Source organism: Choloepus didactylus, chromosome 20 (genome assembly GCF_015220235.1).
Source record: "Choloepus didactylus isolate mChoDid1 chromosome 20, mChoDid1.pri, whole genome shotgun sequence".
In the NCBI taxonomy this organism is placed as follows: Eukaryota; Metazoa; Chordata; class Mammalia; order Pilosa; family Megalonychidae; genus Choloepus; species Choloepus didactylus.
This window is the reverse complement of record NC_051326.1, coordinates 57415858-57441362: the sequence shown is the minus strand read 5'-3', so window position 1 is coordinate 57441362 and position 25505 is coordinate 57415858. Positions and strand designations below refer to the sequence as shown.

Here is a 25505-nt window from a genome sequence, read left to right as displayed (position 1 = left end):
GAGAGGGGTAGCAGGACTGGTGACATTTCTCATTTAATGCCCTTCCTTCTTTCTCCCCCTAAATATTGTCAAGTCTTATTTTGCTCCTGAGGGAGAGTCCCCAGAATGCAAAGCATCAGTTAGAAATGTTGAAGGTAGAAGGTGATAAACTCAGAGATAGGCTCTTACCTTATTCATCTCGCTATGGGGGAAGTAGAAGTAAAAAAGCAAGAGGGCTGTCAGGGATGTGTCGTTAACATGTGTACTTGAATTTTGAATTGAAACATGAAGTTAGTATTTGTATGACAAAAAGTAACTCTGACTTGGCTGATTTGTTTGACAATGAGGACTCTTTACCAATTAGATTTTATGGGGACATTTTGCATAAATCAAACGAGCTATTTCTGTAGATCCAAAGTTTTGATAAAATATATTTAGAGCACATCAGATGAAAACATTCTATCACACATATTGTATTGGCAAAGGTTTAATGAAGCGATTGATATTTCCATTTGCTCAATCCTTTCTGAGTATAAGCAGTTTAACAGGGTGCCTCTAAGTGAAAGCGTAAAAGATAGAATGAATTGTTGTTTGAGAAATCTGGGTAAAGCCTTTTTGGTATAATTCCCAGAAATAGAGAAGATGAGTGACTCAAAGGACTGAAGAAATTTTCAAGCCAAGAGATTTCCAATTCTTTGCTTTCAACAGAATTGAAGGTTCATGTAGTTGAATTGTCATTGGAAAGGATATTAAAAATAATGTTTGAGATGGATCACTATGCAATTATTAGCACATAACTTGGAAGAAGTTGAAAGAATAAATCTCATTGTTATATTAAAACTGCAACCACTACCATCTACCGATTTATGTGAATGAGGTTTCTTGGCTCTTACATCTATACAAATAATTTTTTAAAAACAGGATTAAAATACATGCTAACACTGGCTAATTCTTTACAAAAGTAATATGCATCCATGGATATTTAAAATAATTGAAGGAAAACAGTCTTATCCTTCTCGTTAAGAGACTTACTTCAATTAAAATATTATCTTAATATTTATTTACCAAAAATTAAAAGTATTGAAGACTGACTTGTGATCACAGGAAATAAAATTTATAATTAATATATCTATTACAGAAAGGTGTGATAGAATGAGCAATAAATGATTTTCAAATGCAAAATATATTTCATTAGAATAAAATTCTATGGGTGAGGTGGAATAGAAATATCATTTCAGGGAGAAAAAGAAAAAATGTGAAATTTTGACTCCTGAAGAGGAAATGCCTCTGGGTATTTTAAATGGGGGGGAGGTCACAGGTTTCAAATTACAATAATATTCCAGTGGATGTGTTTAATAGAATACTGTAAGTGTTTTATGTAAAATTTTATTTCACAGACATTTAAACTTATAACAAAAATTTTATATGACATCTTAAAAATGTGTTAGCAGATACATGGTCTTTCACAATCTTTTAGGAGGATTAATTGAACAAAAATGTTTAAAGATTACAACTCTACACTGTTTAATCTCTTACCTTTCCAGATCACATTCACATTATCAACTGTTTTTTAATGACATAAAATGACAATAATTATATATCTGTTTCTCACATTTCTCTCTATACAGGCATATCTTGTTTTATTGTGCTTCACATTTTTGTGCTTCACAGATACTGCATTTTTTACAAATTGAAGGTTTGTGGCAACCCTTCATCAAACAACTCTATTGGCACCATTTTTCCAAAAGCATGTGCTCACTTTGTGTCTCTGGGTCACATTTAATTAAGGTATGTGCATTGTTTCTTTAGACAAAATACTATTGCACACTTCTTGACTACAGTATAGTATAAGCACAACTATTACATGCACTGGGAAACCAAGAAATTTGTGTGGCTTGCTTTATTGCAATTATTTGCTCATTGCAGTGGTCTCGAACCCAGCCCACAATATCTCTGAGGTATGCAAGTATATGTTTCTCACAGTTCTGCAGTTCTGAGGATGGACTGGGCTCAGCCAGGTGGTTCTTGCTCAGGGTCCTTTATGCAGTTGTCGTTAGATGGTGGCTGGGGCTGGAGGTGGGTGATGCTGGCTGTCAGCTGGGTTGGCAGCTGTGGTTGCCAACATCTATTCATAGTATCGCTGTGAATTTGGGCATCCTCACAAAATGGCAGCCAAGAACCACGGGTGAATATCCAGAGACAGAGAGAAAACCAAGCAGAAGTTGTATCACCTTCTATGACGTAGTTTTGGAAGCCCCAGAAGATCACTTCTGTTTATATTCTAACAGAGGCAATCACAAAATCCTGCCCAGGTTCAAAAGTAGGGAACACAGACTTCACATCTTGCTGCAGGAGTGGCAAAGTTCTAGAAGAGCATGTGGGACCAGAACTATTTTTGCAGCAGCTTTTGGAAAAGACAATCACCACAGATCCTTACAGGGAGAAGGAAAATAAACACTCTACTAAGAATTGATGCCACTATGGCAGAAAATGGCTGGGAAAATAATTCTGCTACATGCTGGTTGCATCCTAGCTTGACTTTGGAGAACTGTTCACCTTCCTAGAGGGAGCTGACGAAATGCCCTGATTTTCTTCCTGGTGACACTGAGAGCCAGTTAGTGGAAGTGCTTGCCCACACCTCACAGAGTGGCAGAGCCAAGAGTAAAATGCTTGCAGCCTCATTCTTCTTCCGCTGGTCTTTTAAAGAAACCTTTGTATTTTATGTACTTCCTGTGGACTTTGCATGGGGCAGGAAATGGTCTTGGTTGAAAATATTTGAAATCAAGTAGATATTTTTCTTTAACATTGAAGCCTTCAATATACATTAGGTATTTACTTGCCTCCATTTTTTTTTCTCAGAATGGTTTTTACTTAGTTGGAAAATGTCAGTTAAAATTTACACTTTTACTACAGTGAAAGATATGTAAAAAATAGAAATGGCTTTCTTTTCAGACACTGTCACAATCTCTCTCTTGCATATGGCTTCCAGTGAGAGCTCCCCCTCCCCCCTTTCTATTTCACTGATGATTTGGCTATGGAATTGCAGAAAACTTGGGCTCTTGCCTATAATTCAGAATATAAAGGCCGTGCGCAGAAAATGTTGAAGTATATAAAAATCTTCAATATATACTATTTTCAGATTGCGTATCAACATAAGATTTAGGATTAAAGTTCCTTGTCTTCATATATCTAGATATTATCCACACAAAAGCTACCACCTTCATATATATATATATATATATATATATATATATATATATATATATGTAAATGTGCATAAATGGCCTGACGAGCATTTTAAACATTTCCAGAACTTTGATCTTTTCATCTACTTTAACCAATCACTTTGTCTTGAAGGATGTCACTTTGGGAATACCTTCAGTTATGCATAATACATTTCCATTAATTAGAAGATATCTACCCTCCCCTCCAGGCAAGCTGCATCCATTATTATAGCTTGAAGGGGAGAAAGAACTCCTGAATTTTATCCTTGACTATTACACCTGGAAACTCACTTCACCTTCCATTTCACTTGTTGTTAGAATAATCATTGCAAGTCCAAGACATTTAATAATATTGCTTTTTAAATAGAAATAGAAATATGTATATGTATCTTCCAGCTATACTTGGAGGTGATACAAAGACAAACTTATATCTGCCCTGGTGAAAGTGGAAATATTATTTCCCTTAGCTCAAGTTTGCACTGATGGCCATGCATTTCAGTCAGCTGGGAGTAATATTTGGGGAAAGTAAAATGATCTAATGAGTTATGATGTCCTTTGAGATGTGATTATTTAATATTCTATTTTCTTAGTTTACAAGAACAAGCTACTTGTGGTCTAATTAAGTTTGTGGTCTAAGTAAGTTTGAAATATAACAGCTATCACTAAAAAAGACACATCTAAACCACTGACATCTAGATATTTCAGCAGCTGGACAAAATGCCAGCATGACTCTTAAACTGAGAGTTCTAGTGACAAAGCAAGCTATGCCTGGAGGAGTTACATGGCCAAAATTACCCTTGCCATTTCCACCAAATGTTCCAGCAGAGCATCTAAAATGGTGTCTTCAGTAGGAAGAGGCAGTTCCTATTTGTAGGCTCTGTGAGCTACTGCTCATGATTACAGGGTCTTTGGGCTGATTTTCACCAGCTGTGAAGGAATTAGAACACCTGTGCTGACCCTGATCCCACCCCAGCCCCACGCTACAATCCAAAGTTTTTAATAAAAGACTTTGTGGTAGCCAGCCTCCAAGATGGCGGCCAGCGGTCTGTCTCCTGGTTAATGCCTCGCGCGGTCCTGGCATATGCTGTACCAGGGTTGGTCTTTGGGACTAGGGGTGATGGGATGCCACTTGCAAGGTTAGGTTACAAAGGACTACAGCTTCTGTCTTGGACATCCTCTCTCTCTCTCTCACTTGCTCTCTCTTTCTCTCTCTTATAGATCGAATTATGTACCCAATTTAGACATGTTCTTAATTTTCATCCAAATTCCTGTGAGTATAAACCCATTGTAAATAGGATCTCTTGAAGATGTTATTTTCATTAAGGTGGCCCAACTGAATGAGGCTGGGTCTTAAACTAGATTACTGGAGTCTTTTATAAGCAGAAGAAATTCAGACAATAGTCAAAGAAAGCTGGGGGGAGGAGCCGGAAGCTGGAAATCAATGGAAACCAGAAGGGAAATGAGAGGACATCACCCTGTGACATAAGGCAAGGATGCAAGCCAAGGAACCCCGAGGATCACAGGCAGCCAGCACCAGAATGAGTTTGGAGAGAAAGCATCACCTTGGTGATGCCTTGATTTTGGACTTCTCCCAGACTCAAAAACATGAGCCAATAAATTCCCATTGTTTAAGCCAACCCACTGTGTGGTATTTGTGATAGCAGCTCAGGAAAACTAGGACTCTGTCTTTCTTTTTCCCCTTCTCATGCTTTCTGGTGGAAGCCACCAGCCATGTTGAGAGGCCCACATAGCAAGGAACGGAAAACTTTGGCCACGCCAGTGAGGAATGCAGCCTGTGAACCACCACATGGGTGAGCTCGGAAGCAGATTCTCCAGCCCGTCAGGCCTCGAGGTGACTCAGCCATGGCCAACAGCCTGACTGCAACTTTTGAGACACCTTGAACCAGAACCACCCAACAAAGCCACTCCCAGATTCCTAACCCTCGAAAACTGAGCAAGATAATAAATGTTTGTTGTTTTAAGTTACAGAATTTGGGGGTAATCTGTTATGGATAAATATATAATGAATCCATGGGGGTTAGAGCATTATAGCAGAGGAGAAGGTGTTGATGATCATGTAGGGGAAGAAGGAAGTACTCTGAGGCTTGGCTGTCCTAGCGACATACTTGGTTTAGCCAGAGCCAGAGAGTAGGGAGAGGAAGGACCCAACGTTTCTTGAGAGCCTAGTGTTGACCAGAAGGTGTGGGAGGCACTGCCATGGCTTTATCATATTTAACTTACATCTGCTCAAGGTAGGCTGTACCCCATTGTACGGATGTGGGAACTGGGTAAAGTCAACCAAGAAGTGACATAGTTGGGAATCAGACTCAGGCCTGTCTCATGCTCTCTCCACTACTCACTTACTCCACGTCATGTTAGGGTATCTCACACAGGAGGGTCGTATGGGCAGGCAGAGGGCCTCATGTTGGCTGCAGGACTTGGAAAGAGATGGATTGAACAGAGGCTCTGTCAGTTCCTGTGTGATCCTGGGCAAGCTACTTAATCTAACACAGGAATCTCTTCCACAACATTCCTGATGTGCAACCTTCCATTTCACTTGTTGTTAGAATAATCATTACAAGTCCAATGCTGGGGATGGGATGAGAACGCAGTAGTTAAAATGCATCTCACCTGTTCGAGTTGGTTTGTTCATCAATACAATACATATTTATAGACTGCTTACTACGTGGCGGGCTTTGTGCTAGACCCTGAGATAAAGCAGCACACAAGGCAGATCTGGACTGTTACTCACTGTCAGGCATGTGACACCATTACAAATGCTTAAATTGGGAGTTGATTATCTTCTGTAGTTAAGGGGAAAGCTCCCTTCTTCTCTGCTCCTCTTCACTTTGGAGGCAGAAGATACACTCCCACAAGTCTATCACTTTCCTGCTCTTCATTTTTAAAAAGTATCAGATCCTCAAGCCATCCATTTTGGAATCTTCATAATGCCTGCCACTATGTGAACTATCAACCCTTCTGCTAACAGGGGCTCCAAGATGCCATGTTCTGTGGCAAAAGGACACACTCCGCTGTGTATATGGTGTCATCAAGTCTTTTTATGTACTTGCAACTCATTATGAGAAAGTGCCACAAGTAACCAATGTTTAAACAACTTGCTGATCAGACTTTGCAAATTTCATTGCCTTTCCTTTAAGAGGGGCAGCGATTGGGATTGAGGTTCTCAGGGAGAGCCCAACCTGTATCAGTTTCCTATTGCTGCCATAACAAATTATCACAAATGTCAGAGTTTAAAACAAGACAAATTTATTATCTTACAGTTCTGCAGGTCAGAAGTCCGACACCGTTCTCAAGGTGTCTGTAGAGTGCTTTCCTTTCTGGAGCCTCTAGGGGAGTCAGTTTGCTTGCTTTTTCCAGATTCTGGGGGGTCTCCTACACTCTTTGGCTGGTGGTCCATCTCCTCTGTCTTCAAAGTCAGCAAAGTGGAATCTCTGATCCTTCCTTCGTCATCACATCTCTCTCTGACCACAGCCCAAAAGGGTTCTCTGCTTTGAAGGACCCTTGTGATTCCACTGGACCCACTCTGATAGTCCAGGATACTTTCCTCATCTCAAAGTGCACGGTTTTAATCACATCGGCAGAGTCCCTTTTGCCACGGGAGATAACACATCCATAGGTTCCAGGTTTCAGGACGTGGATGTCTTTGGAGGCTATTATTCTAGCTGTGATGCAATCAGTTTTATTTCCCTCTTCTATCACCTGTGGTTGCTCCTTTCTGAACAGGTTTTACACTCAGAATTAAGTGAAATTCAAAAAGTTAAAAAAGGATCCCCTTCTCTACACAACATATTCTCTCTGTTGCCCAAGGTAAGTGTTCCGGTTTGCTAATGCTGCCTTTTTGCAAAACACCATAAATGGATTGGCTTTTATAAAGGGGGTTTATTTGTTTATACAGTTACAGTCTTAAGGCCACCACTGGAACGCAGCTCCAACCACGGCCAGGACTTTGTCTTCTTTGATCTGTCTGCAGCAACTATGCCTGGTACATAATAGGCATCCGATTGGTATTTGTTGAATACATCAATTAATAAACAAATGTAACCCCAATGACACAATGGAGATTGTTCAGTGGAAAGAGGTGTCACCCTGTTTTACAGGAATGGCTTACGAGGGGGTAGTTTTTGTTCTCTTAGACAAAAGAATATCCAATGAAAATAATGAGTATAAAGAGTTCAGGTATGCTGTCACTTGCCCCACTTGGATTTGTTTCATCATCAAATGGAATTTGCAGGGATAGTATTGAAGGGCTTACACTTGTTTGGGGTGATTCCCAGAACTATTGTCAGGTACATAACCAGGGCTTCACAAACTTGTCCAGAAATTTCTTTCCCAGTCAAGATGTTTTAAAATTGGATTGACTCAATCAGTTTGGATTAAATTTAAACTTGAGATTTTTTTTTCACTCTATTAAATATTTTGCTTTAGGGGACTTGAAGTTTCCGGTGACATTTTTAAGAATATTTTTTCCCTGGTAGGCTTTGGTTAAATCTGGTAAAATTAGAACATTAAGAATGGGATTTGTTGAGACATAAAAATTTGAAGGAATGTGTGCATTTTTAAAAACCTTCCTCCCAAACTGATGATGCTTAGAGTTTATTTAGAAAACTATATTTGTAAAATACAATATACAGTATTGTCTCTAAATGGAAAATTATTTAAAACTAAAACTACATTTCTTTAATGTCATTGACTTGGAAAAACTGGGCAACTGTCCTGTAGTGGCCACATCCTGAATTTGATTGCTTCTTTGCAGTGTCATTTAATTTGCTTTTCTCCCTTTTATACCTCCCATAGACAAAAAGTTAGATCTAAAAGCTTTATGTTTTCTTCAGATTGAGTTAACTTGTTTCTTTTTCCTAAGAATACTTCACATATGGTGCTGTGTACTTCCTATTGTATCACATCAGGAGGCACAAAATGTCCAGTTGTTTGATTTTTAGTGACTGATTGGTGGGTTCAGGTGATCATTTCATTGTAAACAGCTTGATCATTTCATTCTAAAATTCCCTATCCACTTTTCACCTAATGGTTTTACTATATATTGAAGTCCATTGCCTGACCCAGTTATCAGTTACATAGTGATTACCTTTATTTTTACATTCATTATTATATTAGGGCCTGCAAAATGGTGATTTTTCTAATTCTATCTTTCTTTTGTGGTTTCCAAAATATAGTTCATACTGGAAAGGCAGGATACAAGCTTCCTTATTTCCTTTTAATTATCCTCTTTTAGAACAGTATCCAAGAATTTTATTTTAGTCTCTTCTTTATTTTTATTTTTACTTCCTGTCCTGTTCCATTTCTCCAAGGAACCCTAGTTCCTTTTACTGATGGATGGCATTAAATAATAAAACCGGTACAAGAAGCTGCTTACTATTAGTGGCTTATCATTGCTTTTAGGCATTTTCAGTGGAAAGCTGAAAAATAAGATTTTTAACTGAGGGACAATGAGTTTAAACTGATATTTTCAGTTCGAATATGAATATCAGGATTCTTCTTTAACTTTATACTTGTACTTCATTTCTCTTATACTAAAAATCTGGGTTCCTAATAAGATTAATATAATTACTTCTTTGTTTATCTTATAATATACATAATAGTTTTGTAATAACAATACTGATATTATTACTAACAACATGACTACTAAGTGACTTTTATGATTTCTTTGCAGCCTTCTTGTCCTAAGAATATAATGGTGGTCTAAAGTTAGTTGGGATAATTCTTTTCTCTGTGTACTTATGTCACCATGTTGAGATACAATTAAGTTAGTTTGTTTCCATTATTTTTCTATTCTTCTATTGCTTTTTTATGATTTAAGTTTGTAAAAACATTTACATGTCCCAAAGTGAAAACTGTAATAAGATTCATTCAGAATAGTCACACTTTTATCACTGCTTCCTCTACCATGTTCTATCCCTCCCCTATTGATAACTATTTCAATTAATTGTTGGTTTATCTACTTTATTTCTCCACGAATATAAACATATAGGAATATATGTGTCAATATTATACTTTCCTTCTCATACAAAAGTTAGCAAACTTGACATTATATCCTGTAAATCCCAGACCAGTGAATAAACATCTTCTTTTTTAGAGTATATCATCATGGATATACTATAAATTTTTCAGCCAGTCCCCTACTGACGGACATTTGAGTTGTTTCCAATCATTTGCAATTGAAAATAATGTCTTTTTTAATTTTAAAATTACTTTATTTATCAAATAAAAAAACATTTCCAAACAAAATAAAGCAAAGCAATGGGAAAAACAAATATCCTGAAATAACTTCATTCCTTCCAATATGCTCCTACCATACCAAAAGAAAATTAATGAATCATAATCACACCTGAGCATTCCCATATTGTTAAGAACACCCTCAATATTTTGTCTGTTATTAAATTATCACCCCCCTTCCCTAGCTGCTGTCTATCTATAGGTCCCCTATACTCTACAATATAAAACACTTGTTTTACATTTTTCAGAGTTCACATTAGTGGTAACATACAATTTCTCTCCTTTTGTGTCTGGCTTATTTCACTCAGCATTATGTCTTCAGGATTCATCCATGTTGTCATATGTTGCACAACATTGTTCCTTCTTATGGCTGCATAGTATTCCATCATGTGTATATACTACAATTTGTTTATCCACTCATCTGATGAAGGACATTTAGGTTGTTTCTATCTCTTGTTAATTGTGAACAATGCTGCTGTGAACATAGGTGTGCAAATACCTGTTCATGTCACTGCTTTTAGATCCTCTGGGTAAGTACCAAGAAGTGAAATTGCTGGATGGTAGGGTAACTCAATATCTAGTTTTCTGAAGAACCACCAAACTGTCTTCCAGAGTGGCTGAACCATTATACAGTCCCACCAGCAATGAATAAGAGTTCCAATTTCTCCACATCCTCTCTGTCAAATCTGTTAACTTGGTGAGCATATTATTTCCTATTTTTGCAAGTGTAGCTTTTAGATAGATTCCTAGGAGTGAGGCAGCTGGGCTAGAGAATAACACATAAGTAATTTTGCTATGTATTGCCAAATTCTTCTCCATAGGGGTTGTTCTAGCTTAGATACTTACCAGCAGTATATGAGATTGTTTTCCCACAGTCTCGTCAGCAGAATATATTGTCAGACTTTTGTCCATGTGATAGGTAAGCAATGGTTTCTCTTGTAGCTTCCATTTGCATTTATCTTATGAGTGAAGTTGACCATCATTTTGTAGACTTATTATTAGACCATTGTATTATTTTACCTGTGAACTCTCTGTTTATACCTGTTGCCCATTTTAAATTCTGTTCGACTTTATGTTCTCATTTAAGACGTGTGTGTGTGTGTGTGTGTGTGTGTGTGTGTGTGTGTGTCATACTAGCCCAACCAAAGGCTTTTAAGAACAGAAATGTCTAATATTCATATTTAAGTTGTTTGCTTACTGTGATATACTCCCTTCCATTGCCAAAACCTTCAGTAACATTTGCCTATCTGTAGGACCTTCTCATTCTATCTTCCATGTCTCTTACCCTCATTTAATATTTGTGATATATTTATCTCATTGTTGCATTCTGGGTAATTTCATCAGATCTATCTTCCCATTCATTAATTCTCTCTTCAGTAGTTTTTAATCTTGGTTTTATCATTTTTTACATTTCAATAACTGTATCACTTCTATTTTGTTCATTTTCAAATCTGCCTATTATTAAAAACATAGTTTCTTGTGATTTCCTTATGTTTTCAAATAAATCTTTAATTTCTTTCACCATTTTAATTATTCTTACCTTATAGCCTGTATAGTTTTTTATTTCTAATCTCTCTCTTCCATAATGTCTATTGATTTTCTCTCATTGTAATTCTTCCTGTTGTTGTTAAAATTTTTGAATTGTAAGCTTAACTTTCAGTGAGCCATTAGCTATGAGAATTGTGTGTGGTCTGTGAGGAGAACTTCTCTCTCTAGAGAAGTTTTCATTTGCTCCTGCCAGGCACCCAGAGGTATCACCAGCCAGGAACCCATTTTTTATGTTAATTCTCAGCATTAGAATTTCTCACACCTAGTGGGTAGTCTGTATTTGACCCTTCATTCCACGTGAGGGCTTATCTATGGCTATGAATTTTCAAGGGAGACTTTTCTTTCCCATCCTGAGCTCAGACTAACAGGCTTCCTTAAGATTTTCCTGAGCTAGTTAGTGAGTAATTTTTTTCTAGTCTATTCTTTAACTGAAATTGCAAGTCTTCAAGGAACCCGTATGGTGGGCTCAGTTCCAATACCCTGCTTCACATGGTTGCAAAACCTTGTTTCCAATTCCTGCTGGGCCAAGCCCCTAGTTTACTTAGATTGGGCTGCCACAAAATGTGTGTACTCTCTTAACCCTCTGACTTTCAGTTCTCTCTTCCTGTGTGTCCTCTGGAGAGTTCCCCTACTTTGTTGCAATCTCAGCTTGGTACTCTACACAGTGCCTACTTCATGTGTTGTACTAAACAAAATACATGCTGTTAAGCTTCTGGGCTCATCTTGTTGCCTCTGGCTCAAATTATCTTCACGATGAAACAGAAAGACATTCAAAGCCTTGGCAAGGAGTATCATCCAAAAAGACATCCAAAGCCTGGAGCCCCCTTTCCAGTACTGAGGTGCATTAGAAACCGGAAAGTTGTGTGCTAAGCCAGGAGTCAGGGTAAAGGGGGTATGGGTTGTTTTGGGGAATGTGCAACCATGCTGTGAAGAGCCCCAGGAATTAAAAGAGTTCTGTAAAATAGCTCTCTACTGACGAGAAGGAGTCTCCTGTTGGATTTGACATCTTCCCTAACTACTTGGAAGCCCCTTCATTTCACAAAAGGCACTGAGTTAGGCTGCCCAGTTACTGGTTGTATGTCTGTGGCTACTCACCTCACCATCTCTGAGTCCAGTTCCTAGGTTTGTAAAATGGATATAACATGTCTGCCAACCTCACTGGGTCATGAGAAAAAGAACATTTACTCATGGCTTTGGTAAAACTGAAGTTTGAGATTAGTGTAATCTTGATTCCAAAACTGGATAAGGACAAGACAAAAATAAAATCAGCTCTATTTCCTTTCCAAAAGTTCCAAATACAATGTTGGCTAACAGAATCCAACTGTGAATATAAAAGGCAATAATACATCATGTTCAAGTAGGTTTATTTCAGAAAGATTAATTCAATCAGAAAATTCAATGTAGCACCCCACTTTAAGAAACTAGAGGGTGAAAATCGTAACTCAATAAATGCAGTAAAAGTATTTTACTAACATTTAGCCCCAACTTATGATTTAAGATTCTCAGAAAACTAATAATTGAAGGGTTCTTCCTAAACTTGATAAAGGCTAACTATTAGAGGAAAAGCTTAGAACCACATCATACATAATGGAGAAAATTTGACCTATTTTCATTAAGATCTGAAATATGACAAGGATGCACACTCTGGCTAATGTTATTAATCAGTTAAATAACAAAACTAAACAAAATGAAAACTTATGGAAAGAGAATGGAAAGCATTCTGACTTTCACTTTGGCTTCCTGATTCATTCATATCCCCAATTCAATCATAATCTCTTTGAAGTCTGGGATCTTGTCTGATACTTCTTTAAAAATAGAAGATAGCACCTTTACAGTGCTAGTGTTAGTGGTAGGTCCTAATTTGCAAAAAGGGATTCTATCTACGCTATGGGGTGGTAAAGATGAAATAAGATCCATATGTGGAAACGATTTGTGCAAATTATAGAGAAGTGATATTTCATGATATCTTCTTTTTAAAGGCTGTTTCCCTCGCGTTTACCCCCTAACGCAACAGCCGATTGCCCAGCAATGACCTTGCCGGTGCGTGAGCCGCCTTCTCCCCGCGGGCCAGAGGGTGGCGCCCGGCCTCCACCAGCCGCGCCACCCGGCCAAGGAAGCTTGGGGGAGCCGGACTCGGCCGCAACAAGTCCAAAGCCCAGAGGTGCTGGCTTGACTTTGATGCGGCTTCCACGTGGGGTCGATGTCAAAATACTGCTAACGGTTCTTTGCTTCCAGGGGCCAAGCGGTCTCCAACTCCGCCATGCTGTCCCGCACGGTGTGCAGGCAGGAGACCCTCCGTCTAAGGACAGACCCTGCTCAGGCCCGTCCCAGCAGATGAGGCCTGGGTCAGCCAGGGGGTCAGACCCGGCAGCTGGTTTCTGCTGCCCCCCATTCCCCGCCGGCCCCTCCGGCCGATGGGGAGGCGGCGCCCCGTGCCTTGCGTTTCCCGCCCTTGCCCCGCCAGGCGTGGAGACGGATGACTCGCGCGTGCAGGGTCCTGGGTGATACAGGTGGCCGCGACGCCAGGGACCAAATCTGCAAATAGCCCTGCGTGGAAATGAACTGCCTGCTCCGGGTCGGCCCGGGGCCCGTTTCCCGCCCAAAGGCTGCAGCCAGAGCCGCCCGCTGCCCTCGGAGAAATGATTGCCACCAACGGCAGCCACGCTGGTGGCTGGACCTGAGGGGCCACTTTCCAGGTCAAGACACGTGCGCCCCTGGGGACCCCATCTGACCCTCTCGAGCGCCTGGAGGGGACAGGGGCGCACGCCCCTTGCTCGCTCTGCCGGTGGGGACTCAAATGGCCCGAGGGCGGACCGCGCTGCTTCCCCGGCAGGGGCCTCGGGCCTCGTCCCCAGGAGATCCCGGACGAAGGTGGGCGCCCAAGTGCGGGGGCCAGGGCGGGCCCCGCAGGAACCCAGGGCCGACCCCGCGCCAAGAACTGCTCCTTCCGTGCCATGTGCGCGGCCGCGGCCAGCAGAGGGAGCCGGGTGCCCGGGAATGGCCGGCGGCTGCCAAGTCCCCGCGGGGCGAGCCCGCCTCCCCCGGGCCGCCCTCCCCATCCTCCGCGCCGCGCGCCCAGGCTGGGGAACCTCGGCCAGGTTAGAGCCCGCGGCGGCCCGCGCTCGGCGGGTGATGGATTTGGTGTCAGGGCCTGGGAGGCGCCGGGGCCGACTCCGTGGCGCCACCCCAACACCTGCAGGGTCCTGAGAAAGCGGCCCCAGGTGAGACAAACCCCACCTCCCCTCGCCGCGGGTCCAACCCCCTTCCTTCTCCAGTTGCCAGCTTTCCAGAACCTCTCCCACCCAGAGAGGGTCATCCAATTTGAGAACAAGTAAATACATATTTACTGTGTATATACATATACACACACACACACACACACACACACACATATACATTAAGCACTCTTCTGTATTAAATAATATTTGAAAGTAGCATCCAAATTGTGCCACACGAGGGTTACAACGCTAATAGCACATTAATACTTTTCCCATGACTTGAAAGCGTGTTCTCCTCCCCCTCCCATTCCTACCCCAGGGACCCCCAGGGGCAGCGGTCCCGAGATAATAGCAGCAGTCAAGACTCACCTAGGCTGGGAAATGGGCCCAACCCAAACTGCTGAATCCTGAAGACCTGGGTGAATTACAGAGTGGAGGAAAATAAAGGGGAAGCCTATAGAGGCCGGCAAAGGCTGTAAGAGTTTAGGGCCATACTACAGTTGCATTCAGATGGACAAACAAGTCATTTAGAGCAGCCCAAGACTTTATCAATATGGGAGGCAGTTGGTTTACACTTTTACTAAATCTTGAGTCATGTTCTGATTTCAGTAGAGCCTATTTTTCTCCTCCTGATTAACGAGCAGTTGCATTTACTCCAGAAAAGTGTCTTATCACCCATTCAGATTCGTAGTTCTTCTGGACTCCAAATTTATTTTCAGTCTAAGGAGTCACAACTCACACCAACTCCTTCTCTGTTTAAAACTCAGCCCCAAGGCACAAAACTAACAGCTTTCCCTTAAGGACTAAGAAAAACTTCTGTTTATTAACTTCCATGCCCAGCCAACTCTCCCAAAAAGCATCTGCAAGGAGATTCACTCAGTGCACAAGTTCTAAGGCTTAGGGAGCAGGGGGTGGGGGGTGGAAGTGAGGATTGAATAAAAAAAGAGACTTAAAAACCATTCAGAATTCACTATTGACTTCAGACATGTTTTATTATAATCTTATACAGTCTACATAAATTTCAACTTGTATTTATTTGGGTTCAGTTATAACATAGCATAATAAAAATCAAAGCACTGGTCCTCTGAAATAAAGCAGGCAATCACCATTCAATAAACACACTTGATTTATTTTGTATAAAAGGGTTAAGTTTACAACTAAACTTTTATAAAAAGTTTAGCATGAATAAGTACATCATTACATTTTTTTTTGCAGAAATATACATCTCTGCCACTATACAAGAAAACTCTAATTAAAGAGTTCACAAGGTTTCACTCAATATATATATATATATATTTATATATAAATATATACACAGCATTCAGTAGGCTTGCGTCAAAAAGGTAATTTCTGACCAAAGACTTCATTTAAGTAACTGAACACTGGATCCTTCCGGTATTCACGCTCCACCTTTGAAAAAAGGCAAAGTCTGCTTAAATTGGGCAATTCCTTGTGATTTTAACGTTTTCGCTCCCCATGGTGGGAATAGTATATAAAGAAAACCTTCCAACTGCAGAAAGGGCATTTAAAAGTCTTTTTCATAAATAACTAATATCAGTCCAGGTCAGACTACACCCTGGGGAAAATGATCATTCTTAGTTTTCCTTCTATTTTTTTTTTTTTTTTTAAGGTCCATTCAATTTGCTGTTGTCCTCTTTTGTGAAATGGTTGAAAAGTAAGTTCAGCGCCTGAAAAGATCCTGTGGATATGTTGTTGTTGTTGTTGTTGTGCAAATGAGAAAAGAAAAAAAAAAAAAAAAGAAAAGAATCACGATCACCTGCAAAAGATTGGGAGAAAAAGGCATGTTTAGGAGAATGTAACCTAAGGGCACAGAGGCGGGCAGACTGGCGCCGGGAGAAAGCCACAGTTTGAACATTTACCCAAACAACACTCACAGACTGGGCAAACCCTGGCGTCCAGATGCAACACACAGATTCGGCCTCGACAGAGCAAATTCAACATTAAAATAGCACAGACCGAAGGGAAAAACTTCTCAACTCAACCTCCTATTTGGATTTCCAATAGCAGTACTCAGAGGCGCCAGTCTGCTTCTTGTAACAATTATTTGATTGAAAACAGCCCTTTCGTTAACAGATAGGGAAGCCCGGATCCCACATCTGAGGGTTTGAGGCACGGGGCAAGCAATCCTCAGCTAACTGAGTGCCAGAGGACTCTAGTTTTAGGAAAGGAGGATCACTATGGAATTCAAGGCGATAAGATTAATTACTGTGGAGGTTGGTACCTCATAGTACCAGGGCAATAGCAGAAGGCAGCCTGAGCATGAAATTCGCTACAAAAGTCAAAACACATTTTCCTGGGCCACCTTCAGAGTAAGTTATTGGCATCTGTTTTATTTTTTTAAAAGGAAAACCTTCTGAAATCGTGACGAACCAAGAGCTAGAGAGCCCCTCCACTTCTAGTAAAAGGACGTACTACGCGTAATACAAGTAACACATGCATTTACTAAACCAAAAATTTTACGGATACACAAGTACCTTCATACTAGCAAAGGAGAAACACACGCGCGCGCACAGCAGGAGGTAAGTTACACCAACGGGAGGCACAAGCAAACGCTCACCATTTATTTAGCCACAGAGTGCTTTGCTGTCATTTGTCATTAACTCAGAAGGGAATTCAGAAGCCTGCAAGAGAAGGAGGATAAACGGCACAATGTTAGTCATCTTAAGGAAAAAGGGCCTTTCTTTCTTCTTCTTTTTAAAGTAGTCCATAGAACACCAAGTTCCATTACACACGTTTATGCTACAATTCAGGCAAATGCGTTAACATGTCAGAACTTATTAGCAATTTCACGCACAGCTCTATCTACAGATTTTTTTTTTTAAAGACAATAAAGTTAATTAGCTAATGGTTAAATGATCGTCTACAGCTCTCTCGACAACGGATCTATCCGTGACAGCCCAGAAAACCTGGGAGCCCAGGGCCCCGAGAGCAGGTCCTACCTGTAAGGACAGTATACTGATGTCTGTGTTTAAGGTGGTCAGCGGCGTCCTGGAAGGCGGGTTTTGCCCGGGTCTCTGGTGGTGGAGGCTGACAATAGTGGGGTGCGAATCCAGGGCGATCTGCAGGTCCAAGATGTAGTCGATGACGTGCTGCAGGATTTCCATCTTGCTCACCTTCTTGTTCTGGGGGATGCTGGGCACCAGCTCCTTGAGCTTGGAGTAGCAGTCGTTCATGTTGTAGAGCAGGCTCATCGGGTCGTCCACCGGAGTCTTGCTCCGTGAGATGCCCAGGTTGTGGTCCGAGAGGCTGTTTTTCCTAACAGATCGCACTGGGCTGAACGCTTTCATGCTGGACGCGGGTGCAAGGAGAGACACCGGGAGGGAGCGGGTTGCCCTGGAGCTCCGGCCGCCGCCGCCTGCTACGCTTCCTACACTGGGCACCGAGCTCGGCTCAGAATGAAGCGGCGAGTCTGGCAGGGTGGCTTTTATCGCACTCACCCGGGCGACACCGGCGGGCTTCCCTTGGCTCCCATTGGCGGGCGGCGGCGTGTCCATCACGCCGAGCGGGCGCCCCCATTGGCGAGCGCGGCGGCGGGGCAAGCGCACGGCCCTTCCGCGTTCACAGCCAATCCGCGCGGGGTGGGCGGGGCGCGGCGCGAGCCCAGCTGGGGCGGTAAATAGAGTACAGTAAGCCCCGAGCCCCGAGGCGCCGCGCCGCTGGAGCGGGAGGGAGCTGGGGAATTGAAATGTGCATTTATAATCCTAATTCCTGCTGCGAGGCAGGCCGCATCCCACAACTCCAGGAGTACCCTCGCCCTAGGGGCGTGCCCTAAAGAAGCCTCCCACACCTTTGAGCTTTCAGTTGCCCCAACTCACTGTCACCCGGGAAGTTCAGCCTAATACAGGGAAAGCCACATTTCACTGCGACCCCGCGGGAGAGCATCAAGAGACAGAAAAAGCATCTCAGGAGAAAGTGAAATCGCAAATAAGTTTGCCCTGAAAAGTGACGTCTGTAGAGTGAGTTCGGCCTTTTAATTGAAAGCTATGTTTAAAAAAAAAACAAAAAACCCACGCATTCAACAACCGGTTTGGTGTGGGATTTTGCAAACTGAAGCGATGCGAGCAGCATTATTGTAAAATCAGTTAAATGAGTACTTAGTGGCAACTGTCCTGATCGCTCAGGAGCTGCAAGAAGCAGGACGCTTCCAGAGTTCCTTTTCAAGAACAGGGCCTGGGCTATTTTAATGATCCTATTAATCGGAAATCATTAGGAGAATTTGCATATTGAAACTCCATTTACATACATTGCCCTTGAAAGGCTGCTGGTCTATGCCCTTCAGTGTAGGTGGGAAAGTAATGTGACTAATTATGCACAAATAATTATTTCTGGTGTCACATTCCAGCACCTACAGTATTTCGAAAGCTTTGTGACAGGTAGGTAACTCTGGCTATTCATCAACATCGAAACACTTTTTTAAAAGAAATTCTGTCATGTATGAGGTGTGAAATCTTCCCAGCACTGTAACTGAATGCAGTTTCAGGGTTTTTGGTGTTTTTTTTTCCCCCCATAAATCCTAATTCATGAACTCATTCTTTCAGGCTAAATCAAAAAGTTCGCAGCTATTTACGAATACATTTCAGTTAATTCACACACAACTCGCCCTTAAACAGAAGACCACAGCAAATGAGTTGTTTTGAAAACCGTATTTCTCTAGAATTACAATAAACTAGAAAATCCCAGAAAATGTAGTATTTCTAAGTATCCAGTTGGCGTTTTGTCATAATCTTCACCTCCTTTGCATTTAAGAGGAAGGGGACAGAAAGCAATGGCCAATAAAGGTGGTTTTTTTTTTTTCCTTCCATTAATGGGTAATTCCTCAGCCCAGGGCAGGGTGGTCCGAGAGCACCGAGCCCCGGCCACGTACCCCAGAGCTGCTCTCTAGGGCGGCCCCACTGGTGGCGCTAGGATGGTGCCACTTTCACAAGACCCTTCAGTCTGGAGGACGTTTGCTCTCAAGTTAGAGAAAGCTGCCGGAGGTCCTTCAAAAGGCTCTGCAAACTCATTAAGACAGAGCAGCCGCAAATGCCTCCTGCGACTCTTCCTGACAGTCTCCTCCGATAGCAAGTCTGGAAGTGATTTACTACCCTGGTTCCCCCACAGTTCGAGCCTTTTGATGTACTCTGGGTGCATGTGTTTCTGTCACATACGTGCCACAGTGGAACAGATTTTGTTTTGACACTATTTGGTTCATGATGTTATACTTTGACTATTTTACAATAATAGCCAACGTAAACAAACATCTTTGGGATTCTCAAATTATTACTTGTGATTCTTGGACATTGACGCGATGTGATATTGACGCATTCCTAGGCTTTTTCCAAGGACTCCGTATGTTAACAACCCTGCCAGCCTCATTAGCCCAACAGCGAGGCTCCGGGCTTGGTGGAAAGGAGCGCTGTGGGCTATTATTTAACACGCTCACAAAGTTAACAAAAGGCCGTGCCTTCTCCCACGATCATTTTTCTACCCTGATGTAGTAAAATTGCTAAAAATGGTGTACGTTTTTTGGTTTCTTTCTTTAGCTGCTGTGTCAGAGCCCAGTTTGTCTGATTTGTTGAATTCGAGTCCACTGGCATGCTACCCAGTTTTATATTCATTTAAAGATCATTTTAAGGGTATTATGAAGCTGTATAAGTTAATGATTAAAACACACATACACAACACCCGAGTTACTAGTCTGTTTCAGCAAACCAATGCGGAATTAACTTCAAAATTATGTTTCCGTGGGGGTGTCTGGGGTGGGAGCCTCTTGGCCATTCTGTGTGGATTAAACGGAATTACAAAACCTGTCACTGTGTGTGCATGTGTGTGTGTTTGCATCTGAGACCCTTAAAGTTCAAATGACCCAGCTGGAGACAGGGCCCTGGGTTTGCTCAATCAGTGTGGGGTGGCGGCGTGGGAAGAGCTTCCTGTTGAGGGGGGAGAAGATACTGCACCCCTGCGCTCACCCACTAGGACGTCCCCGATTTGGGGGGAAAAAAAACCAAAACACCAACTGCTCTGGAAGTTACCTGAGCATCGCAGGGCTTTACTCACTTACTCAGCGCCTTTACTCCCAGCACCGCGGCGGCGGCTCCCATCTGCGCCCAGGCCCTGCCGGCTGTAATGAGAAGCAGCCCTGAGCCCGGCTTTGCAATCCCGGGGTGATGCAACGTGGGAGCGGGGGGGAGGGTGCGGGGGGGGGGTGTCGGGGGAGGGGGGAGGAGCCTGCGGGGAGAGGGAGGAGGTAGGGGGCGGAATTCGCCAGGTCCTTTTTGCACATCTGGCGCAACTGGGATCGCCCTCCTTTCTTCCCCCCGGTTTTGTTCTCACAGCTGTGTCCATTCCGCCTGTGACCCCCTGAGTGATCCCTGACAGGTGATGAATTGGCAGCGGCGGCGGCAGAGCCGGAGCCGCGAGCCCCGGAGCAGACTCTCTGGCGCCAGGCGCGTGACGCCGCCCATTCACCGCCGCCCTCCAGCCGGGTCCTCGCGGCGCCGCTCAGGCGGCTGCCATGGCAACCGCGCCTGTCAGTCAGCGCGCGCTCCCAGCTGATCAATGCCGGCGGGACCCGGGCGGGTTTCAGCCTCACCTCGGCCCCGGGCCGCGCCGGGGCCCGCGAGCACCTGCAGCCGGTCGCCTGTCTTAAGTTTCGAGTTATTTGTGGGAAGGAAGGACCGAGAAGAAAGGAAAAGGGAGCGGGAGGGGCCGGGGATGGGGGACTGGGAGAGGAAAAAGAAAGAAATTTTCCTTTTGCACAGGGAGGCATAATGTGGCTTAGAATTTTTGCCAAAAGCCAAAGGTTTGATTTTATTGGCTTTTGCAACCGAGGCCGAAGGAAGGGTGGAGCGGGGAGAAGGTCGCTTTCTTAGCGGAGGGTGAGCGTGATTTATTCCCTTGGCACCTCGGATTCTTGCCTGTGATGACTCTGATACAGGACTCCTATAAACACCTTTGAGCCCCCACTCCCTCCTGGGAACCCCTGGAGGTTGCACAGAAAAGCCAGTGGCTTTTTCCCGCACACTCCCGGGGAGGCGGGAGGCCAGCCAGCCCCTCCGCCCGCGGCTCGGAGGCTCCCCGACTCCGTGTCGCGCTCAGCGCCCAGAGCCGGAGCCGTCCCGGTGACCTCATTACCACTACAAAGGGGGCGTCCGAATCGAGCCCCCTTTATACGGCTGCGCTGTCAGCCGAGAAGATCAAGAGGCCAGAAACTTGGAAGTCAGCCCCGCACATGCAAACGCCTCCTGGTCCCCGGGTTTATCTTTGAAGGAAAGTTCCAGATTAAGGACAAGACTCCAACATTCCCGAACAGTCTGTGGCACCCGGGATCCTCAGGGGCGCTCGTGCGCAGTTGGGAGTGTTAATAGCTATTATTTATCATTTTTTCTGGGGAGGAGTTATCCGGCATCTGTGTCCTCCGCTCGCCCTAAAAGCCGGGGCGGGAGCGGGGAACGGCTGTCCCTGATCCCGTTATCTGGTTTAGCAGAGTTTGTTGTGGTTTTCGAGGAAACAACATCTGGATTACATAAGGGTTCAAGTTTTTTGCTTTACTTGTTTATTTAATACCTTGGCAAGACGGAGCCCTATCCCTGAAACCAGATCACTGAATTCGGGTTTAAAACAGCCTCCTGATGAGAGGCAACGAGACGGGAAGAGAGGGCGTAAACCCACCAAAGGCGAACAAAAGGGGGTGCTTCTTTTTCTCCCTTGGGGTATTTTTTTTTTGAAGACCTCCCTCTTGTCGCACACAGCTAATAAATTGCATTAAGAAAGCGCTGCAGCGACTAAAAGGGCTTCATATCCTTTGCTCCCGTCTCTTCCAGTTCCTTCCAGGATTCCAGCGGGGTCCTGTTTGCCCAGAGATTTTTTAACAGCAGCAAGGTAAAACGCCGTGCTAAATCCAATTGCTCTCTACTGTCTGATCCCTTTTTAGGGAAATCGCCTTTCAGCTGCGTTCAAAGAAAGCCAAGTTTGCGCAAGTTTTGCGGAGGGGCCGATTCTAACCACTCGGCCGGCAAATATTTAGTTACCGACGCCGTGAGGCGCACCGATTCGGGTCCGCATTGGGCTTTCACAAAGGACTTTCCTGTAACTTTTGTTCCGGTCACCAAATTAAAAAGAAAATTAACTTGAGCGAGAGATAAGGTCGGGAAAAACAACCCCGGGGCGGCCGGGCTGGCGTCGCGGAGTCTGCGAGGCCCGGGAGGCGCCCGCGCCGGGGAGCCCCGGCCCCCCGCGCGCCCCGGGGGCCGCCGCCGTCCCGGCCGCACCGCGCGCCAGGCACAGGCCGCCCACTGCTGGCCCGACGGCGGCGGTGGGGACTCACCCGGCGCCCTCCCCGGCAAGCCACAAGGGCGGTTTTGTCCGGAATTAGACGACATCTTAATATTATAATGCTGCCCAAAAAGCCAAACCCGAGGCCCCGGCTTTGGCGTCCCTAACAAGAAACACATTGTGCGCTTCTTCCCGCCCTCCTTTCTGGCCCAGGGCACGGCTGCGCGCCGGCCGCGCTTGGAGAGAGCCAAGTCCATGACTTCAGCCGGGAGGAGGCCGCCGGCGCGGCACCCACGCGCACCCCCCGCACGCCGGCTCCCCGTGGCCGCGGCCGGGTCGCTCTCGGCTGCTGACACGTTTCCTGCGCCCGCGGCGTCGGGGCGCCCGCCCCTTCCTGACCCGGGCTCTGGTCGCGCACCCCTGGTGGCGCCAGTGGGAAGGGGTGCGGGTGGGGTGATTGCGGTCCCCGCCTTCGCGGGGTCGCCGCTGGGGAGACTTGTTATTTCAAGTTTGACACCGCACCCCCCTCCCTGCACTCTTGGAAGCTTTAGCGTCCAGATTCCGCCGCCTCCTGTGAAAACGACAATTCACAGACCTCCCCCTCCCCGCTTGGAGAAAGAGCGCGCGCGGGCCCTGCACCCCGCCCCCCACCTCCACGCGCTGGTCGCGTGTCATTGCTCCCTCACCCCCAATTTCCTCGGGAGGGCGACGGGGCGGGCCCCAAGGCCACTGTTCTCGGGGAGGTGAGCGCTGGGGACCTCCCGAGCGGAGGAGACCTGGAAGGGCCAGTGGGATGTATGGCCAGGCAGGGCCTCCCGGGGACCTGTGTCCTCCCGCGGCAGGGCGGGCAGCCCTGGAGGGCAACTCCGGGGGTCCGCTCTGCGGTGGGGCCTGGGGGCTGTTACTGCCTCGGGAGTGTTCTTCAGCAGGACCCCGGAGGAAAGGCCAGGGGAGTTTTGAAGTCGCACACTTTATTTCCGCCAGCATGACTGAATTTCCAGGGGTCTGCCTGAATAACTAAAAGAGCAACCCAACGACCCTCTTTAAGGGGAGGTAACATTCATATTTGGTAATGAGAACCTTTTGCAAAGGCGGTCTCGGCTCTTCACCTTGACCGTACCTAATATCAGGAAAGGAAGCTGTTCTCTCCATTTCACAGCCGCAAAAAAATGAGAGCATAGGGGAATGACAGACCCTGTGTGTAGACAGAAGTTTAGCTGAGGTTGACTCTGCAGCTGGGTATTGATTACTTTTTTACCTTGTAATTTATTCCAGCCCTGGGTGGCTGGATTGCTCAGAGCCAGGAATTTCTGAAGTGCTTTGTGCTTACCTTCCTTCCAGACTTAACTGAGCTTGACCCCTCAAAGGTCAACTTCGATCTTAGGACTTTTCAGATCTTAGGCGAAGTAAAAACAACAGGTTTACCCACAGTGTCCTGGGGTCCACCTACAGAAATTCTGATTGGGTGGGTTTGGTGAGCAGCCCAGAAAGCAGCATTTTAATTCTGAGGAGATGCTGATGCAGGTGGTGCAGAAACCCCAGTTTGAGAAACATCAGTTAAGCTGGCCTCCTAATCGTCCCTGTGGATGGTGCTATTTGCCTGCTGGGTAAGAATGGAGCTACTTTGGACCCCTTAAGAACCCACACATTTGTTTTTAGAAAACTCAAGAGAAGGAAAGTCTATTATATTTACCTGTATTTTTCTCTTTCCTTTGTTCTTTCTTCCTACGTTCATTTTTCCTTTCTTTTCTGTTTCAGGAGCATCTTTTAGGCCTTCTTTTAGGGTAGGTCTACTGGTGATAAAGTCTCTTCATTTTCTTGCATTGGAGGATGTCTTGATTTTCCCTTCATTCCTGAAAGATATTTTTGTTTGATATAGAATTCTGGGTTGATAGCCCTTTTCTTTCTGCCTTTGATGAATGTTGCACCACTTCCTTCTGGCTTCCATGGTTTCTGATAGGAAATCCACTGCCACTTGAATTGTTTTCCCCTGTCCTGAGGTGTCGTTTCTCTCTCCCTGCTTTCAAAGTTTTTTAATTTGTCTTTGGTTTCTGGAAGTTTACCTATGATACATCATGGTGTGGGTTTCTCTGGGTTCATCCTGCTTGGGGTTCATTCAGCGTCTCACATTAGTAGGGTCAAGTCTTTGCCAAATTTGGGACATTTCCAGTCATCATTTCTTCAAATACTTTTTATGCACTCCCTCTTTCTTCTCTTTCTGGGGCTCTGATGACATGAATCTTCTCTGAGAGCACCCTGGTGACGGACAGAGGTGCCTTGTTACCACTGGGTGGGCGTGGAAGTTCAAGCCCCCCAGGAAGTCTCAACCGAGACTGGGTTGATGGGGTTCATTACCGACTGGCAAGGATGAATATGACGGACCCCACTTTGTGTTCTCTGAGGCTGTCCTGCGGGGAGGGGAAAGTCTTTCTACAGCCCAGGATAGACGGACATCTAGGCTTCCCATTTGCTTTTGCTGATGGGGCTTGGAATTGAGGCCACTGTTTTGTCTCTGGTGCTTGGTAGTTATTGCCTAAAAGTTTTCTATCTTGCTGGACTCTTCCTTTCCTGGTCCTTTGGCTAGAGAGAGCAGGCTTTTCTTGTTTGTTTATTTGTTTTTCTGTGCTCATTTTGGGTTGACTACTTCTCTAGCATCCGGTTTAAGATATCCGAACCAAAAACAAAACCCAGGGAACACACTACCAAGTCATTCCTGAAGTCTCTGGCCAGCCTGTCTTCTTCTCTTCATCTTTTGGGGTCTTCTTATGTTTGTTTTATTTGTAATGTCCAGAATTTTGAGCAGTACTTAGCAGAAGGAACAAGGACATGTACATCTATTCCACCTTGTCTGGAACTGGCAGTTCCCATGTATTTATTTTTAAATAAAATGAGCTGTGGAAAAAAAATATATTCACATTTCTGTATGGTTTGAATTTGCAAAGCACTTTTGCACATAACCTTATTTCAGCAAGTCGTTGGTTTTAAAGATCATTTATTTAAACTGTGT

General features: G+C 44.4%; 1 protein-coding gene across 2 annotated transcripts; it reads right to left on the bottom strand.

Annotated features, from left to right (window-relative positions):
* Positions 1–15332: 15332 nt before the first annotated feature.
* On the bottom strand, positions 15333–20345 carry ID2 (inhibitor of DNA binding 2). 2 transcript variants are annotated; one of them, XM_037813258.1, is made up of 3 exons: positions 20257–20345; positions 17185–17917; positions 15333–16866 (listed from the first exon to the last, which is right to left on the bottom strand). In XM_037813258.1, exons 1-3 carry the CDS (start codon positions 20262–20264, stop codon positions 16810–16812), a joined length of 798 nt encoding a protein of 265 aa, XP_037669186.1. In that variant the 5' UTR covers positions 20265–20345; the 3' UTR covers positions 15333–16809. The 2 variants fall into 2 exon arrangements, with proteins under 2 accessions (XP_037669186.1, XP_037669185.1); XM_037813257.1 differs by lacking the exon at positions 20257–20345 and having other exon boundaries at positions 15333–16001; positions 16803–16866; positions 17185–17905.
* Positions 20346–25505: the final 5160 nt, after the last annotated feature.

Coding starts and splice junctions, on each gene's coding strand:
- ID2 (XM_037813258.1), bottom strand. Junction 16,867..17,184: donor TCAGTATACTGTCCTTACAG/GTAGGACCTGCT, acceptor CTTCTCTTGCAG/GCTTCTGAATTCCCTTCTGA.